At 43.8% G+C, this 20,102-nt stretch overlaps 1 protein-coding gene across 1 annotated transcript in view; it reads left to right on the top strand.

Annotated features, from left to right (window-relative positions):
• jmjd1ca (jumonji domain containing 1Ca) overlaps positions 1–20,102 on the top strand; it is a 68,681-nt gene that overhangs the window by 43,026 nt on the left and 5,553 nt on the right. The window contains exons 4-18 of the mRNA XM_053509793.1: positions 5,792–5,900; positions 7,237–7,361; positions 7,468–7,605; positions 7,742–7,783; positions 8,048–8,174; positions 8,396–10,128; positions 11,764–11,918; positions 12,101–14,625; positions 15,178–15,379; positions 17,157–17,386; positions 17,640–17,792; positions 17,886–17,975; positions 18,110–18,234; positions 18,374–18,470; positions 19,877–20,040. Coding sequence (XP_053365768.1) covers positions 5,792–5,900; positions 7,237–7,361; positions 7,468–7,605; positions 7,742–7,783; positions 8,048–8,174; positions 8,396–10,128; positions 11,764–11,918; positions 12,101–14,625; positions 15,178–15,379; positions 17,157–17,386; positions 17,640–17,792; positions 17,886–17,975; positions 18,110–18,234; positions 18,374–18,470; positions 19,877–20,040 — 6,015 coding nt within the window. The remainder of the gene's footprint in view (positions 1–5,791; positions 5,901–7,236; positions 7,362–7,467; positions 7,606–7,741; positions 7,784–8,047; positions 8,175–8,395; positions 10,129–11,763; positions 11,919–12,100; positions 14,626–15,177; positions 15,380–17,156; positions 17,387–17,639; positions 17,793–17,885; positions 17,976–18,109; positions 18,235–18,373; positions 18,471–19,876; positions 20,041–20,102) is intronic.

The raw sequence follows: 20,102 nt of genomic DNA, 5'->3' as shown, positions 1-20,102 counted from the left end.
TTTATACTCTCATAACTATGTTCAGCTCGTCTGCAGAGTCAAATGACATTCTCTTTTTTTAATTGAAGTAAATAAAACATTATGGGTGTAAAGGAGGCCACGCGAACCGTCTCGCCATGTGTTTTGTATCACAGATTTTTTTTCCCTTATCCCTACTTGTCAGGTCTCTTGATAAAAACTTTTTTGTTGCTCCCCTCGGGAACAGTTTTTATGAACACAATATAAAGTCAGTCTGATACTTAATCATATCTTCAGATTAACGCTTATCATTCACTCACGGTAGCTTTATCCTGTATTCAGGGTCGCGGGGAGCCTGGAGCCCATCCCAGGAGACTTGGGTTGTGAGGTGTGGTACACCCTGGACGGGGGGCCAATCCATCGCAGGGCACACACACCTGAACACACACTTACACCCTCATTCACTCACTACGGGGCAATTTGGAAACGTCAGTTAGCTTAATCTGCATATCTGGGCACGCGGAGGAAACCTGCCAAGCACCGGGAGAACCCGAGATCGCGGATCCTGGAGGTGCGAGGCGACAGAGCTAACTACTACACTGCCACTGTGCCGCCTAAGACGTATTATATATCAAAGAAATTGAATGTCATGAAGGTGTTATATAGACATCGACGTGCTTGACGTGCACGTCAATGTTTATTAAGAGGAGCTGGCTTTAGATTTGCATTGCTGTGGAAAGGAAGAAAATTCTTGCATTTGCTAATTACACACACACACACACACACACCATCCGGTGACGTAGCAGATAATCGCTGCTCCTATATGCCCACCACTGCTTGAAGCTGAGGATGTACTGGGAGTGAATCAGCACTGCTTGTTGCGAACCATCATCGATTTCTGCACACATTGTTCCAGGTACAGATCCGGCCCGTTACTGGGAAGCGTTCTCTCCCAGTCTGCGAGGAGTAATTAATTCCAGACTGAAGCACTGGAGTGTGTGTGTGTGTGTGTGTGTGGCGTGTCAGGTGGGGAGGGGAGGAGGTGTGTTCAGTCAGGCTGTCAGCGGTTGCACGTTTATCTTACAACTCTGCGTGTGTGCGTGTGTGTGCGGGCTGAGATAATGAGAGTGCATTAGACTGGGTCATTAGGAGTAGAGCAGCACAACCGTGCCTGTGTGTGTGCGCACGTGTGTGTGTGTGTGCGCGCGTGTGTGTGTGTGTGTATTTATAGGTATGTACAAATAACAGTGAAAGAAAGACAGAGAGGGGGAAGCAAATGTGTGAACAGTGTAGTGTGTGTGTAAGTACATGCAAACAACAATAATAAAGGAAGAGGAAGAGTATGTGTTTGTGTGTGTGTGTGTGTGTGTGTGTTAGAGAGAGAGAGAGAGTGCAGTTGCTTAAGGTAATTTCTGAGTTTTTTTTCCCAGTCAACTAAAATAATGATGTAACACATTCATTAACTCTAATTAACCTTCCCCTGACAACCCATCAGCCTCCATCCCCGAACCCCCCGAACCCCCCACCAAGCACACACACACACACACACACACACACACACACACACACAATTATCTATCCTCTTATTTCTCATCTGTTCTTATCCCCTCCCTTTCCTAAAAGCCCATGAAGCTGTGTGTGTGTGTGTGTGTGTGTGTGTGTGTGTGTCAGAGAGAGAAATAGAGTAAGAGGTGAGAGAGGCACAGAAACAGTAGGGTGGAGAGGTAGAGAGACAGAACGAAAGACGGTGGTAGATGCATGTGAGAGGGAGAGAATGAGAGAAAGTGTGGCGTGTGTGTGTGTGTGAGTGTGTGTGAGTGTGTGCGCGCGTGTTTGTGTATGTGTGTGTGTGTGAGAGAGAGATCAAAACCTGCCTGCGGGTAAATGAATAAATCATGTCTTCCCTTCGTCCTGAGAACTGAGGCACAGATGAGTAAAACACACACACACACACACACACACACGAACACACACACACACACACACACACACACACTCCCCCGCTCCCCTCCCTCTTTTCCTTTCCTCTCTCTCTGTACATAGTCTGCTCCACTCTCCCAGTCTCTCACATAACCGTGTGTCTCATATACAAGGTCAGATAGGAATCAGAGATGGCTGCTTTCTCTCTCTCTCTCTCACACACACACACACACACACACACAGGCACACACACACGCCTACATGCTCATGCAGTCACATTATTAGAACCCATTAAACACACACACACAAGCATACATTTCACCTGTCAAACCCCCCTGCACCAATTCCTTAATCATTCTGGGATTTTTGCCGCCTCTAGCAAGATTGCCTTGATGCTGCTTTCGTTATTTTTTTTTTTTCCGAGGCGTGGAAATGTTAGCAGTGTACATTACAAATGAAACCAACCTCTTCACACAGACATACACGCACAAACACACACATACGACGGTGTAGCTGTTCCCCTGGTCTCCAGCCTGCTGCAGTTTAACTATAAGCTGTAAGTTGTAGTGGTGGAGAAGGAAACACTCTTTGGTGAATTTGCCTTTAATTTCAGGTGCTTTGCTCAAAGGGTCAGTCAGTTAATCACTTATTAATCGACATCACGATTCTGGCCTCCGCAGTCCGTTAATCACAACAGTCGCGCTGAATGCATTTCGTTTAGCGCCCTGCCCACTGCATCCCAATCACGTCTCTGTGTTCCCTGCCAGAGCTTCTCTAATGAAGCCAAGGAACTCTCCTGCAGTGTGTGTGTGTGTGTGTGGAGGTTTTTTTTTTTTTTTGTCAGGTGGCATGTTTGTTTGTTTCTCGTATTTGTATGTGCATATGTTAAGGCGTGTTTTTCTCAGGGGTGTTCAAGTCAAATCGGGACTTTTGATTGTGCTTGGATTCCATTGAGGAAGAAAGTTTTCTCAATACTCCAGAAACCATGGTGGTTCAAATGATGATTGCTCTAGGTTTCTAATGGGATGGTCGAGGGTTCAAGCCCCAGCACTGCACTGTTGAGCCCGTGAGCAAGGCCATTAACCTTGTAATAACACTGTAATCCTGGCTGACCGGGCTTTTTAACTCAAAATGTAAAAAAAAAAAAGATTTTGAAATGCATAGCAGCATCACGTCCCCAATGCTGGCCTCCCAGGAACTCCAAACATGTGCAAATGGCTTGGAACGAGGTCAGGACTATACAGGGTTGTGGCATCAACTCCCAGCTGAGTTCCTGTAATGTGCAAGTGGTGTTGGTGAATGATTGTGTTGTCCATCGATTTTCAAGAATCAAGCTGAATATTATTGTGAACGACCACAGTGGGCTCCGAGCCAGGGATCGATTTTCCTGATTTTCTCCCTAATTTAGTTGTTTCCAGTTTCTCCCTGTGACTAGGTGGCTCCCACATTAAGGCCTTCCAGTCGGGAGGGCTGAAGACCATAACACGTGACGCCAGCCGACCGCATCGTTTTTTAGAACTGTTCGCTTGGGGGCGGCATAACACACTCTGAGGACAGCGTTATCCGCTCCTTACGCTTGCATGAGCTTACAGACGCCCCTGATTGGCTGTAGAGCTGTAATTAATGTGGGAGCACTAAGTACCTCTCATCCCTCCCCTCTGAGAGAGCTCGGCCAATCAGCTCTCTCTAGGCCTCCGGCTGCGAGAGGTTACAGCATCACCGGGGAATCGAACTCACGATCTCCTGATGATAGGGCGAGCACTTTACCACAGCTTAGAGTCTCATCGTACTATGCTCAGTTTGACAACTTGATTCATGAAATATTTAATCACGATTTACGGTTTGACTTGAACACCCGTCGTATGTCTTGGCGAGCACCGAAGCGATACTGCAGGAGTACCATTATGTATGTGTTTGGACTCTACAGGAAAACTCCTTCAGCTTGTCCTTTTTTTCCCCCTCTTTAGGCGCTGAGTATTAGGTTAGGGTTAGTACTACCAGCGGCATTAATGGTGCACACCACACAACCATAGTAAGACAAGGTGTCTGGGTCCCGTCTCACCACTCTACGTTGTTCAGTCAGACCTCTCTCTCTCCCATCATTAAGCTAAAAAAGGTTTCTAGGAAATTCTGCCACAACTGTGTATCCCTGTTGAATTTAGGGATGCTGATCATCTCCGTCAGACTAAAAACGTCCGATATGATCCGAAATCGGAAGACTTTTTTTTCCAAGTCAGCGTACTGACGTCTTTCGCGGCACAGATGATCCTTGTGGTGATTCACGCGCCACATTATGCAGTCTCACCCCCTCGCTCTAAGATCTCACCTGATTGAGTGGAAATAGAATTCCCGAATAGAGCTGCGTGTTTAGTGAGTAAGCTTGGTCACTGCAGGGTTCGCCGGTGTTGGATATCAGCCAGCTGTGCTATTGTTACAGCATCGAAAATGAAATAATTAGCTCATAATAGAAATGCACTGATCAGCAGTAATGATTAATTAACAGTTTCATAGCGATCATTAGGATGATGAAATCAAACCAGTAATTGGTATCTGTTTCAGCGAGGTCGTGCAATCCTGCAGCGTGTTTGTATTTATGTTAGGAAGGAACGTCATTCTTTTCATCAGGCTTTCTATACATGCATTTTCTTTTATAGAGGAACATACTCAGCTTCTGCATGTACAGTATCATGTTTCTCTGCATAATGATGATTATTATGATTGTTATTAATAATAATAACAATAACAATAATAATAATAATATAAATCATCTAAATACCCACAGTGCCCTGATCAGTCCAGACTGTGAGGACAGATTATCACATGTTGACAAGGTAATGTCATGGGATCCTTTTCCTGTACACACGGGTTCACGTGTATGAGCGTGCATACAGAATGAAAGAGATGGTGGGGGAGATGTTGTGTGTTTACGGTGAAGACGAGGTCAGTCGTGCAGCATTTGGATTCGCTACTGTATGAAATCAAACGGACATCTCTGAATCAGAATTGTCTAGGAACGGAAACCGGTGGCCAAATGTACCTGAGGAAGGGAGAAGTCTAATGGACAGCAGGGACTACTCAGACGAAGCAGACACCGCGTCTCTGTGTCGTCACACACATTTTACACTCCCTGCACAGCTAATAGTGTTAAGACCTAGCTTAGACGTGACCTTTCCAAGTGAGAGGGATCAACCTTAATCCTGTGTGTGTGTGTGTGTGTGTGTGTGTGTGTGTGTGTGTGTGTGTGTGTGTGAGGGGGAGGGTGCAGAGAAACAGACGTGCAGAGAGAGATGAGGAAATGAAGGAGGGAGAGAGTTCACTGATATAAGGGGAAGTTATTTGATATGTTGAAGGTGATGTGAGAAATGCTTTGTTTATTTAGTGTGGATGAGTGTGAAAATAGGCGTAATGTGTGTGATAATCTGGATATTAGTCATTTTTGAACGCTCTCTCTCTCTCTCTCTCTCTCTCTCTGCTTGTGTGTGTGTTTGTGTGAGATTCTGTTTTAAATAAGGAACCCAGGGTACACATACTCCAGCTTGTCTTACATAACCTGAAGCACTCAACTGTGTGTGTGTGTGTGTGTGTGTGTGTGTGTACAAAGAGAGGGGGTGTGTCTCTGTCTGGATGAGAAATACCATGTGTGTCTGCGTTTGCTTGTCTGTCTAACACGCTTCTCTAATAAATCTCTATTTCTTCTGTGTGTGTGTGTGTGTGTGTGTGTGTGTGTGTGTGTCCATACAAATGTGTATACATGTATATCTCCTTCCACCAGTCTTTCCATTTCTTTTTCTCTTCTACCATCTGAAGCACTTTATAATCTTTTGTGTGCCTCTTGCTCTTAATTAGTTTCTGGCCTATAGGAACCACACTCTTATGCTAACTAGAGTGTGTGTTTGTGTGTGTGTGTGCACAGGGGGAAGTGGACGATGGAAGCTTGCTGCTGAAAACAAAAGATCACTCCAGCCATGAGCAGCTCCAGGCTTGGCTCAGACACCGTAAGCTCCAGCACATTCTTCAGCTAGGTAATCTATTCCACTTTCTCCTGTTGCTGGAAAATAAGGACGTCTGTTCATATCCCTCATCTGACAAAACCCCAGGAATGTGGTGTCAGGCTTTCTCTTGAGTTTCCTCATTAACGTTAAGCCACCGTTAGTTTATTACAAAGCTGACTGTCAGCCCTGTCTATCAAGTGTTATTTTGTTTCCTTGTAATTTTATTTTTCATTATTTTCATTATTATTATTCTTTCTTACTAGATTGATGGTTTCTTATTGGCTTTCCTGCAGAACATTGCACTATACCTTGAACATTGAGTTCTGTTGTTCAGCATATTGTTAGACAGATTGTTTTTTTTGTTTTTTTTTAATTGCCACTTTTCCACAGATCTGTGACACATCATGGTTACTAATCTTATTCCTGGGTGTTTTCATTTCCCATGGCATAGTGGTACTTGTGCATATCGGAGCACATTCCTGGAGGCTGTAAGATGATGAAATTCTTTGCCAAACAGTGCCAGGAAACAATATCTACAGTAGCGACAATAGAGAAGCTTGCTAGGTTTGATTTGCATTTTACCCAGCACTTGGTATAACATTGATGTTGCTGACCAAAAAGATTGGGTTTCCTGCTGTACTCAGTGAGAACATCAACACAAGGCTGTTAGATATTATAGTGTTTTGTTAGTAGATATGACATCATTTAAAATAGTAGGCCAAATTATAAGGTGATAAATCAAGTCAGACTGTTTTAATGATACTAAATGTTTTCTATTTTATGTTGGAATAAGTTGGTCAGCCAGTGACCAGAAATGGCTGTTTTTCAGTTGGATTAGCCGTGACTGGTGATCGGCCAATCAGCCTCAGACATAACCGACTCTGTACCGAGTGCTTTATAATCATCTTTATAATCCTACAGGTCACACACTCTGGATTATTTGTGAAGTTTGTAGAAATGAGAACTATTGGGATGACATGAATATGTGCTGCTCAGTAAAAAATTTAGTTTTTTTGCTAGATTGAAGTAAAATTTTAATTTGTTGAACCAATGAACAGGTTGTATTTAATTAATCGTTAAACTCTGTTAAAAAGTTTACATCTTACACCAAATTCAGAGGGAAATATGGAATTGGGATATTTATAAAATAGTGATACTTAGCATCATCACCGAGGTATTGTGATAATGTTGTATCGTGTCATGACTGGTGATTCCTATCCCTACTAATTAGGATGTGATGTGGCTGTAGGATTTTCTTTTGCTGTTGGTCCCCTGGCAGGGAAAGTAACCAAAGCCAGCATGCTTGCTTATTATGGTGTAACAGAGAAGAGCTCTGAGTCCGACGGATGTTATGTGTGTTATACAGGACACGGCAGTGTGAAGGGCCTCAGGGTGAAGGTGTTTAGACCTGACTCCAAACCACAGTGGCTCCATGGTATAGTCAGCCACCATGATCACACCAGCAGAACCATGACTGTCCTGACCGACCAGGTGGGAAAACATCTTGCATGCCGTTTCCTGTGGTAGACCGTGCGGTTACAGTTTATGTATGGTGAAGTGACGTGTGCTTTGTTTCTGTGTGATCCTGTCCCCATAGGTAGCAGAGCCTCTGACCGTGGACCCAGCGCTTGTGCATGTGCTGGCTCTAGACGACATTAGCCAGTTGTTATTAGTGGAAGAAAATGCTGCAGCAAATTGTACAACTCACACTAACAAGATCAGCAGGATCACCTTGGTGACTAAAATACTTGATTTTTTGTGTGTGTGTGTCTGTTTCCTTTTCTTTCTTTCTTTTTTTTTTTTAGTGTTTCTGTTGTGATAATTTGTTGTGTTCACTTGTGTTTTCTTGCTCCCTTTTAATCTTTCTTTAGAATCCAGGAAACCAGTCAAGAAACACTACAGAAACAGATCAGGTATTGGATCTCTTTTTCTTTCTCTCTCACACACCCACATACACAGAAACACACACACACACACACACACAAATACAGTAAGTAATCTGAGACTTTATAACTTACACACGCTGATATACACATACATGCGTGCGGGCACACACACACACACACACACACACACACACACACACGCTGCTTATGATTTATTGACTATACTATAAACACACACCCGCGCTTATGCACACACTTATCCCTCCTCCTCCCTCCCCCTCTCTCCTGCAGGTGTGTAGCTCTGGGCCAGTGCAGCGAAAACAGCCAGAGCTGTGCAGCGAGAACTCCAACTGCACCCTGACAGAGGACGACACAGACGGGATGAGGGAGGAGAGTGAAGCTGATGAAGCAAAAGCAGGTGAGGTGCAGCAGCAATACATTAACCCGATATTAACAGCTCCCTCACTTTTTGAATTCCATTTAACAGCATTTAGATTTATTACATTACCCTCCTCTGTAGGGAGAGGCCATTCTTATTCAGCCATCAGTGTCTGCTACTTGAAATATACTACTTCCTGTAGTCATCTGCATAGCAATTATTTCTAGTATTATTGCTTTACTACTTTTACTTATTTCTAGATTATTCAAAGAGTAGGATCAACCATAACGAGAGGAAGAGGAGGAAAGCAGAGGACCAGGAAGAGCAGGACGAAAAGAACAGTAGGAGTGCTGGACTAAAGAGGCCGAAGGGTAACAGTGGCTCTGACCAGTCAGACTGCAGTGATTCGGAGGGCAGCAACTTGGACTCAAAAGGCCTAGAGAGAAAATCTTCAAAGAACTCAGCTGACTGCATAACAGTCAGCAGTCCTGGAGCACACTTAGGACATGACCTGAAGGCTCACTTGTCCCCCAAAAGCATAGAACTTTCTTCTAACCAGTTAGCAGACATTGAAAGCCAGAGAGTAGGGAATGTCATGCCCTTGCAGGGTCATTTAACCAACACACCCTGCAATGGAGTGTACCAAACAGCTACTACACTACAGTGCACCATAAGCCTGGGCTGTGATAAAGTAGAAACGCAACAGGTAGATGAAGGGAAGGAGGACCAGAATGAGGGTACATCACAAGAGGACTGTGAAGCTGTATCTGCCCTTCTGGCATCCCAAGAGAATGACCAGCTGGTTTCCATGGAGCCCGCATGTGTGTTATTACACACATCACCACCTGAGTGCGAGGGAGTTGAGGAGATTCCACCAGGTGACCCAGTGGTTGAGACATCCAATTTGACATGCCCGGAGGTCATTACACGCAGTTGTGACTCAGCAGAAGTACTGGAAGAAGACCAGAGAGTACTTTTAACTCGCTCTCCCACTATGCTTTGCAACACAAAAATGGATGCTGTTAAACTAGTTAAGTCAAGTCGGTCTCCTGAAGCTGCTAGTCCTAGAAATGATATAACTCCTGTCTCAGAAGTTAGCTACAAGTCCACTGAGGGCCTAAGTCCTTGCTCCTCTCTTGAGGTGATTTCCAAACAACCAGAGGTTACAGAGTCTAGCGGGCTGAAGTGCAATGCCTCCCCTCAAGCTGTCAAAATTGAACAGAGCAGCTTACCCTCAAAAGTCAGTACAGATAAAGTTATCATTGGCTTTAAAAGCACACATGGTTTCAAAGTGACCCCTACCTCGATGCCTCATCAACATAATGCCCCCTCTCCTAACTCAACAGACACACAGTCTCAATCAAGGACCCCTCCTCAGAATATTCTCAGTAATCATATACATATTCCAGATAAAGCAACAAAGAGCCCACTGATCATTGACAGAAATGAGCCTTTCACAGTCTATAGAGACCCAGCACTTGTGAGGAGAGAACTGGAGAGCCTCTCTCCCTATGTCCAACCTTCACACACCCCACCCAACCTCCATTCAAAACACCATCTGAAGAGTCCATCTCCGTCCTCCAGCTCCCCAAGCCTTACATCCACCACCTCCCACACCAAGATCATAAGTCCTGCTGCACACCTTTCACATCTTCCCCTCCCTTCCCAGTCTCCATTGTGCTCTACTCACCCATCCATTCCCCACCCTCATCTGCTTCCGGCTCTCCTACCTGGTTTGCCTCCATCCTCAGCACTCCTGGCTGGACATGCTCGGCTGGGGCCTCTGGGTCTCCCCCACCACCCGTTGACCCTGCAGGCGACACCATCTCTTCTAGGACAGGGCCCGGGAACTGCTTCCCTTGCACCGATGGGCCTTTACCCAGTCCTCTGGCCCCCTTTTCCTAATGGGGTGCACAGCTACGGTCTGGGAATACCAGGGTCGAAGTGGACGCCCCCAGAGACTGCAGGCTTGTCTGAGGCTAGCCTAAGGAGGGTAAGGGTTCATTCAAGACCATTTACTTGTGCAAAAAAGTAAAGTGAAACCTTGGATTGCGAGTAACGCGGTTTGCAAATGTGCCGCAAAACGATCAAAGATTTTTAATAACTTTTGACTTGAAAAACGAACAAGTCTTGGTTTACGAGTAGCGAGTATCACTCGCATGCACTTCTTGTTCTGGCACCGAGCGTCACGTGATCACAACTGAGCCAACGGTTCTCTCTTGCGCTGCGGAATTGTGGGTAATCGTCTCCCCTGCTGGGTCTTAGTGCGCGTCTCTTACTGGTATAAACAACATCTGTGTACGCGTGTACTATTTACTATAACACTGTGACCATGAGTGTGCGCGTAAAACATGTTTTATTTTGCGTCTGTATGCGTGTGTGTACAGCACCCATGTAAAGCAAAAGCAAGTCTCATTAGAGAGGTTAAAAATCCATTTTCTCTTTCTGTATCAGCCTGCTCTTTGTGGGCGCATGCGTCATTGGACACCATACCAAACACACACACGCACACGCACACACACACAGACCCCTCCTACTTTTGCCTTCACTGACACACACACTCTCTTTCTCTCTGCTCTACACAGAAATACTGCTCCGTTGCGATTCTTTTCAAAGGTAAAGTGCAGGTTAATTTGTTTTATTTTTACGATACAGCAGTGATTCTGTTAGTGTGTCGCTCAATCAAGTGTCATTAAAGAGATTTCTTGTTTATTTTTCCGATAAAACAATGTTTCCGCTGTGTACGCGCGTGAGAAGGGGGAGAGGGGAGCTAACTTTAGCTTTACACACACACACACACACACACAGCGCCTGCGCAAACAAACGGAAACACTTATCTGTCAAGATTTATTTTACCTTTTCTAGGATAAAATGCAGGTTAATTTGTTTTATTTTTACTTTATATTTTGTGCTAATTATTTTTATGTATTTATTTTTTGGGCTGTGGAATAAATAATTAGAATTTTCAATATTTCTTATGTAATTTGGTTTATGAGTGTTTTGTGACACAAGCCCACTTCTGGAACATATTATGCTCGTAATCCAAGGTTCCACTGTATATAAGGAGTAGGGTAGATTTTAATGATTTGGGTCAGGCATGTGTACAGAAATTTTACAGGTTATTGATTCGTTTATATGCTTTGTACAGGTACCTTGTTTTATCATAAATCTGTAATTTTTCCTCTTGATTGGCAGCATAATGTTGTATCACGCCTTATAATTATAGTATTAGGACATATTAGTATGGTTGGATGTCATTATTATTTTCACTTCCAGATATTGCTTAGGTGTTGTGCTTGGAATGTTGCTCTAGTTTGTTGGAATTGTGCGCATTTTCTAAGGGAGATAACATGGCAGTTTCACAAAATGTGGAAAAAAAATTTTCTTTAAAAATAAAATCCCTGCACCTAGAACTAGAGTATTCGTCTATGATGGATTGAGGGAGTTCATCAGTCGAAAAAAATATATAAATTGGCACATGTAAGACCTGATTTATTCTCTAAATAGTTTCAGCTAAATAGTAATTTGCCATGTCAGACCGAATAGGCAGTTCTAAAACTTCCAGACTTTCTATCAATATTTAATATGTATTCATATTATTCATGTTTGTATTTGTGTGTGTTTACAGAACACACCGAGCCCCTGGGTCCCTCAGACCTCTCCTGTAACCAGTACAGAAAGTCAGACTTTGCGACCTCCACTGCCTGTACCGCCCTCGAGCGCTGAACCCCAGAGACCATCCAGGAGTGCCCAGCCCAACACCCCCACCTCTAAGAGCACAGAGTGAGTACTCACTGCTACATTCCACTACACATGTTACTCCAACAGCAATACTAATCAGGCCTGCAATGACATACTGTATATGACTTACATATCAGTTCAGGCGGAATCATAAGTGAGCTAAAACACAATAGTGTTGAGTGCTTTTGTTTTCACACATTTCTGGCTACTTGTCTTGTTTCTAGGGAACCAGAGAGGAGAGGGTTTGTAGAGACCCAAATCTCAATCCATATGCCACTGAAGGCAGAACAGGAGCGTGTGAGGGCAGTAGTAGGCAAGAGTGGACACACATCCCACACCACAGTCACGGAGTCACCTTCTGCTCGCTCCAAACAGCCTCAGTTGGTGTACGACCTCACAGGCGACCGCACCAGCTGTTACCAGGAGGAAAGCCGGCGTATTTTGCAGGAGAGTATCGAAGTAGCACCATTCACAGCCAAACTCGGCTCAGACAGAGAACCCTATCCTAAAAGCCCCACTTCTTCACTACATTTCAAAGAGAAAGAGAAGGAGCGACAGCATGAGCGGGAGATGCACGTGTTCAGACATAGCGTACCTCCCAGGTTGCAATCAGCCCAGCCTTCGCCGACACTCACCCAGAGTAGCTACTACACCCCTGCAGCTAGCAGTGTGGATAACAAGGCTTCCACACGTAGAGCTCCACCCAGCAAAGAACTGTATGAGAGACTGAGTTCTTCAAACACTGCAGCCTCTGTACACTCTTCCGCTAGTACACAGAGCACAGTCAAGGCTAGACCTCCGCCCCTCGTCAAGCGGAATCCTGAGAAAGAGGAAGGTCTCTTAGGCAAGATTACAGAGCAGCTCATATCAAAAGCTATCTCACTGGACGAAATGGACGTGAGTAGCATGGAGAGGAAAGTCTCCTCTGCTTCTCTCATTTCTGTCTCTTCATCATCTTCTTCCTCTCGCGTTGTACCCTCACTGCACAGGGCCCCCATTTTTCACCCCCCAGCTTTACCCATTGTGACATCTAAAGAGTCCGGACAAAGTAGGATGTCACCACCTACCTTGACACCCATCCAGCCAATGAGCTTATCTGTAAAGGGTCAGAATCAACACAGACCGCCCACATTGACTCCCGAGCTCAGACACGGAGCGGTCGCTGGAAAGAGGGCGGGTCCTGAGCCATTAGCCCTCACAAACAAGGGCTATGAGTTGCAGAGGGGCGGAGTTTTGCACAACCGAGAAAGAGTGGTAGGGGGTCACACAACCAACGGAGGATTGTTAAACACACAGGCTGCCACTGCTTCTGTTATAGTTCGCTCTTCTGGCTACATGCACGCATCTGTGAATCACACCATCACTGAAAGGTCACTTTCCCAAGTTCAGTGTGACCATGTGCGAACATTTGAAAGTTTGCCAAGCACACACTCGAAAGACAGCAATGGTCAGTGTAAGAGGGGCATCCTGTGGACCCCTGTGGACACGGTGCATCCTGTTAACATGGTTGCTTTAAAACAGGACAGTAACACACCTTTGAACATGACTAAAAATATAAATGCACCTGCAAATCGTGGGGTGAAATACTCTGTAAATATCAATACACCACACTCAAGCATAGACTTGGTATCCGAGCAATGTGAAAAGAAGAAGGAGGAAATTAGTAGGGTAGTTCAGCCAAAGGTAAATCTCTCCGGTTGCCCCCCTAGAGACATTCCCCATGTAAAGAAACGTAGAGCTGGACTAGCTGCTTCAGAACCGAGACAAAGTTTCCATGTCGTCCAGCCCCCGCACACTACAGACACTTCGAACGCTACCAAGAGCAGATACACATGCACTACACACAGCCTGCATACCAAATGCACTGCACACTCTCTGGAGCAAGATAAAAATTCTGTATTCAACCCTAGCCCACCCAAATACCCCAGGTTGGTCCCTGAGGTCACTGGAGTTGTAGCCAGCAAACCAGGCTCGGTGGCAAAAGTTCAACCACTGTCTCCTTCACTTCATACTAACCAATCTGCCAAGTCTGGTCAAAACAATTACCACAAACTCAAAAAAGCTTGGCTTACCCGTCACTCTGAGCAAGACAGGGGTAGTATCACCTCAGAGACAGCAGGGGGCAGTACCACACTCACCACCACAACCACTGTCTCACTGCCAATCAAACAGGAGATGAATGGGCTGGAGGATAAATGGCCCGCACAGGAGGCCAATGATCTTTTTCTGGATAATAGGAAATTTAAAGATCTGGACAGGAATTGCCTAGTGGAAGACAGGAAGCCCAATGGAAGTAATGTTAAGTCCAACACAGAGGATAAAAAAACACCTCTGACTGGGAATAATAAACTTACTTTAGAAGATGTAAAACCCACCGTGGATAGAAATGGCAGCTTGCATGGTAAGAAGCCTAATTTTCAGACTAAGAAGCTATGCATTAATATGAGGAAGCCGATCCCAGCTGACATAATGATGGAGAATAATAATCATGGGGAGAAACGGACCTTTCAGTCCACCTTTGAAAGTAAGAGTGGAGGAGACTCGAGCAATGAGAGTGAATGTCACAAATCTGACCCAGGAAGCATACGTCGGGCCAAACCCACATTTCGAAAAAAACAGACCGATTTAAAAAAACAGAGAGGCGAGAGTCAGAGAGAGCATGAAGAGGAAGGAGGAGAAGAGGATGAGTGGAAACTTAACGGCACAATCCAGACTACCAAAGAGAAATCTCAGAACAGGCTGCATGGCAGTAAGTGTCTTTCATTTTCATTTTTTGTGTGATGTGTGAGGGTATGTATTTTTTTTTCAACAGATTTTGAAGTTTCAGTTGAATGAATGTCAAGGTTATTTTTATTGCCTATAAATTTGACTAGCTGTGCCTACACTGCAGCTATCACATACGGTGCTGCATAAATGGATTTAAGCAGGTTCTAAATCGATTTAGGCTGTTTTTGGAAGAATTTCAGCCACTGAGATTGGGATGTCTCCAGTAGAGATACAGTCACACTGAGAAATATACTCAATAAAAGGAGCAGACAGATCACAGCTGTGATCATTTTTTTTTCAAGGTTAAAAAGACCTTATCATTTCTCAGCCATCAGCAGCTTCGCTTTAATACATTTAGATGTACCAATGCCGTTCCCTGTTCAGTGGTGTAACCCGTGAAAGATAATTAAAAACGGTAGTCCTTCACTATAGTGAGAGAGACAGATGGCAAAAGTAATTCCAGTGTTTGTATTCTGTGGTCGCTTGAATAATCATGGATGAGCTGATCGAGGATGTTGTTTTTTTCCCCCTTCAGACGGCATTCCTCGTTCCGTGCTAAAGGACTGGAGGAAGGTAAGGAAGCTGAAGCAGAGCGGTGAGGCCTTCTTGCAGGATGACTCCTGTGCGGAGATTGGAGCTAACGTTCAGAAATGTCGGGAGTGCCGATTGGATCGCTCACGCAAGGCACAGGAGCCTGTCCTTTCACCCGTCTTCTGTCGCTTCTACTACTTTCGCAGGTGAGCTTCTAGTGGGGTTGAGATGGCTGATTATGAGGACTCTAAAATTGTAATTGTATTTCTCCTGGGGAACATTAGCATCCGGCACCTGCTAGCAATGAATTTTCAATGTTTTGTTGGGGTCAGTCTGTCTACGCTCTCTCTCTTCTTCTAGCATTCATATACCTTTCAGCATGCTGTTTATTCCTGAGCTTGCCATGTTAGCCAGATTGCTAACGGGTGGGAGTCATTTTTCCCTCCATTTCATTTCTCATTCTCCCTGCTGATCACTTCTTTCTCTGCCAATTATCCCCATAGTTTTTTTTTTTTTTTATGTTTCCTTCTGTCTAGGTGATTAACGGATTTGTGGCTACTTACTTATAGCATGTTTGAGTGGCTTTACCCCACCATAACACATGGTGATATTGGTTAGCCAAGTAATTAATAAAGTCATACTGCAAGACTGCATCACTGCTCTCACTAGGTAAAGCTATATGCTTAGCGCGCATTGCTCAAGCAATTAACCTAGGCATACAGATGATATAATAAGGGTTTAGAATCTTTTTGTTATGTATGGCGCGCACCAGCAGTAAGTTAGCCGTTCTGGTGCTAGCACTGGAGCAGGTGCAGCAGGCTGCAGACATTGATCAGCAGTGGTCCCATGAAGGTAAACATTGCCAAGGCTAAACACTGGCCAATGCTATGTCAAGTGTGTGCCTTGTGTTGTCAGTTAGAATGAACACTGGTCATCCAATCCTCGTATTAACTGTTTGTCAGTCACAGAGAAAAACCGATTCTCTGATTATTGTCCAATCAGAGACATGCCCACTGGGGAAAGGCCAACATCATCTTGGTCTAGAGGAAGCTGGAAGCTTTATCCTAACCTGTCAGTCTGCAAGAAGTTTTTCCTCCTATCTCTTTTTTAAGAGATTTTTACCCCTCCTGTCAGTTAAAGGTTTATTAGCTTTGTATCAACTGGTGTTCTTCGAACCCTGGATAACATTCCCTGGTTGGATTAACGTCAGATTAAAGGATGATAATGATCCATCAATCTATCCATTCTCTATTCCAATGATCCTGTAGAGTTCTTAGGACAGAAGGTGGGGTACACCCTGAATGAGGTTCTAATCTACTGCAAAACACAAACACACCTAGACCCATTCAAACACTATTTAAACACCAATCAGCCTATACAGTATTTGTCCTTGGACTGTGGGAGGAAACTGGAGTATGCAGAGGAAACCTATTAAACACAGGGAGAACATGCAAATTCCACACATACTGTACACTCACTCACTCACTCACTCACTCACTCACTCACACACACGCACACACACACACACACACACACTGGATGTAGTTAAACCTGATAATGGTATAAATTTGCAAATTTACAATTGCAGAAACTGCTGAAGTATTACCCTATTTTTCTACCCTAAGCCAAGTTGTTTTATTATTTCTTATTGTTTAATTAGGAATTCTAGCTGATTTTAATGGAAACATAAGTTTATAAATCCAGTTCAAAGTGCCTTTAAGTCAACAGCTAAACTTAATCACTGTCTGTATAACAGCTCCTGAGAGCCTATCGAAAATTGCTTGGTTCAGGAATACACGCTGGCAGCCTCTTTCTTATTCAGCATCACTTGGCCACAGAGTGCAGAATTCAACAGGATCAGCACTCTCAGGCTGCGTTTTATTTAGTTGTTCATCAAGCCAGGAAGCACACTTTTATTACCACCAAGATATATCATTCTCTGATCATGGTATCTGCTACCTCTGCCCTTTTCCCCTGCCGTAGACTCTCGTACAGCAAGAACGGAGTAGTGCGCGTGGACGGCTTCTCAGTTGTCGAGGACACTGATGAAGAAGCAGTGCGTGTGTGGATGGCAGGCTTTGAGGACAAAGAGGAAGACGGGCACAGGGAGATGGAGCTGGACACAGCCAAATACATTCTGACACTCATAGGAGACAAGTTTTGCCAGCTTGTCAAGACAGAAAACACAGCTGTCACATGGGTCAAAAAAGACAGTGAGTGCGTCTTTGTGCGTCAAAATATATGTCTATTGAAGTGTAAATCAAAGTAGGTTATAAAGGTTTAGTAGAATAAGCATACGATGCAACAAATCTATTTGAGTAATAAATTATATGAACAAATAATAATAATACTGTAATAATAATAATAATATATCAGCAATGTTATCTATTTTGTTAAGAAGAGCGTTCTTAACCTTAACACTTTTTTGCTTCTTTTGTCTGTGTGTGTGTGTGTGTGTGTGTGTAGCCCAGGTGATGTGGAAGCGAGCGGTGAGAGGTGTGAGAGAGATGTGTGATGCATGTGAAGCTACTCTGTTTAATATGCACTGGGCCTGTCACAAGTGTGGCTTTGTGGTGTGCATGGACTGCTACAAAGCCCGTGAGAAAAAGAGTGCCAAAGGTTAGAAATACACTTATGTGACACTTATTTGTAAGTCTGTCTCATTTCCTGTGTGATGACACCTGTGTGTATTCTATATTCTCGCATTCTCAGATAAAGAACTCTATGCCTGGGTACGGTGTGTGAAAAATCAGCCCCATGACCTGAAGAATCTAATGTCTACTCAGATAGTACCAGAGAGGGGTGAGTGATGTGTGGATCTGCTGGATCTGTCTGGGTCTTCACACATACTGTATTTTGACCTGCAGTAAGCTTCTTGACAGTCATATTGATTAAGATGTCAGGCTGATGTTAAAATGATTCTCTATGACCTACAGTGTTAGCAGATCTGCAGAGTGCCATGCACTCTATAAGGAGAGAATACGGCATTCCCTCTCAGTGCTCTTGCTTCGGCAGCAGTGCCTTCCTCTCCAGATCCACCATCACCAACGGCCTCTTGCAGGTAATCTCTTTTTACTGCACTCCCTAGTGCATTCTGTACTGTATGGGCCTTACAATCGCTTTTTGGACTTTACCTTCACTGTTCAGAGTTTGGTTTATGCTGAGAAAAAAAATGCGATGATTGTGTTGTGATTTCTCAGCTTTCTGGGAGGACGCAGTGCGAGTTGAAAAGCCAGCAGCAAAATCAGCAGAAGAGCACAATGAAGACTGCTCACAAGATCTCCACAGAGAGAAGAGGTGAGTAAGAACTTGTTTATTCTCTATTCTCAACAGGCGTCCCAAGCCTACAGAAGGTTGAAAAAAAGTCTCTTCCTCTTTACTTCAGAGAAAGAGAGAGAGAGAGAGGTGATAAGCATTTCAGAAAAACAAACCTCCAAATAGGCCAAACACCCCTGCAGTGACTGTGTAGAGTATGCAATGTATCACGTACATTTATAGGGCAAGGGTTTGTGGCCATCTGACCATCACACCCATGCACATTGAGATAATACACTTTTAATCCTACTGTAATCCTCCTCAGTACATCCAATAAAGGAAATTATAATGTTACAGCATCCGTGAGCCGTTCCAGACAATTTTGTGATTTTGACTTTGTAGCAACTTTGTGATGATCAGATATCTTAAACTTTTGGGGATGGGGTTTGTCAGGATCTTTCTGACTTGGATGCTATGATGAGAAGAAGAGAAGTAGCAAAGCTATTATTTTCACCATGCTTTCTAACTGTTGTTTTTTATGCTACAGCTTGTATCATTTTCTATTTTTGTTCATTTTCCTAATGCAACCTGCGCAATATGCATGTTTCCTTTTAATTTGTTAAAAGGGTTTTTTTTTTTGCGTTTTTTTTTTTTTTTTTATTCTCAGGTTAGGTGACGATAAAAGCTGCCATATCCTCATTTCACTTAATGTTGTCACTACATCATGTGCACAGACAGCAAGAAAACTTGTGGTTTCATCTAACGCTTCTTGCTGATTAATATCCTGGACCCTTGTGTGATAAACAGTCTGTAAATAGCCAGAGCACCTGGTGTTTTGAGAGACCTTCTATGCTCCAGGCTACATAAATATATCATAACACATAATACGAGGCTTAGTAAGAGTAAATATGTGTCCCTTATCTTTTGAAATACTACACAACTAATAAGACATTATACAGTAAAGTACTGGGACTTGTAAAAGTCTTGAGCCACCCCTCAGTTCTTTATATTAAATTAAATGATGTAGATTAAATTTAAGAAATGTGAACAAATATGTTACTGCGAAAGGCTGTAAATTCCCTAAAAGGGCAAATTGATCGTTTATGTGTCATCCTCAGCGTCAGCCTCGTTTCCCCTCTCGTCTGTTCCCTCCACTCAGCATTCATCACCACCAGTATACTAATCATTGGCCTGATCATCTGTCCTTGTCTGCACATGCTTCTCATTGGTTTATGCCTTAAGTTAAAAGTTTTTTTTTTATGTTTGAATGATTCCTACGAGGCAAAAAAGTCCTTCGGGAAGCCTGAAGAACTATTCCTCAAGACTAGACTGAAAAAACGAGAAGTTCTGACTCTTTGAAATAAAGGGTGCCCTTAAAGACTTTTGCACATCGCTTTATGTGTGTGTTACTTGTGCGTTGTCTTGATGTACTTTTTTGTGTACCTCAGGTAAAGTGGAGTGTGACAATATGGAGATTCTGGACAGGAAGTCAGGCAGCCCAGAGCAGGGATCCACTTTGCGTGACCTCCTAACATCCACAGCTGGAAAACTACGGCTGGCATCCACTGGGCCTGGAATAGCCTTTGCACCAGTTTATAGCAACACTGATCAGGTCACTCCTTGCTACTGCCTCACATTTCTGTATTGTTATCATCTTTAAAAGATATAAAATAG

Source organism: Clarias gariepinus, chromosome 13 (assembly GCF_024256425.1).
Source record: "Clarias gariepinus isolate MV-2021 ecotype Netherlands chromosome 13, CGAR_prim_01v2, whole genome shotgun sequence".
Classification (NCBI taxonomy): domain Eukaryota; kingdom Metazoa; phylum Chordata; class Actinopteri; order Siluriformes; family Clariidae; genus Clarias; species Clarias gariepinus.
The sequence above is the reverse complement of the archived record's forward strand: the minus strand, read 5'-3'. Positions and strand labels throughout refer to the sequence as shown.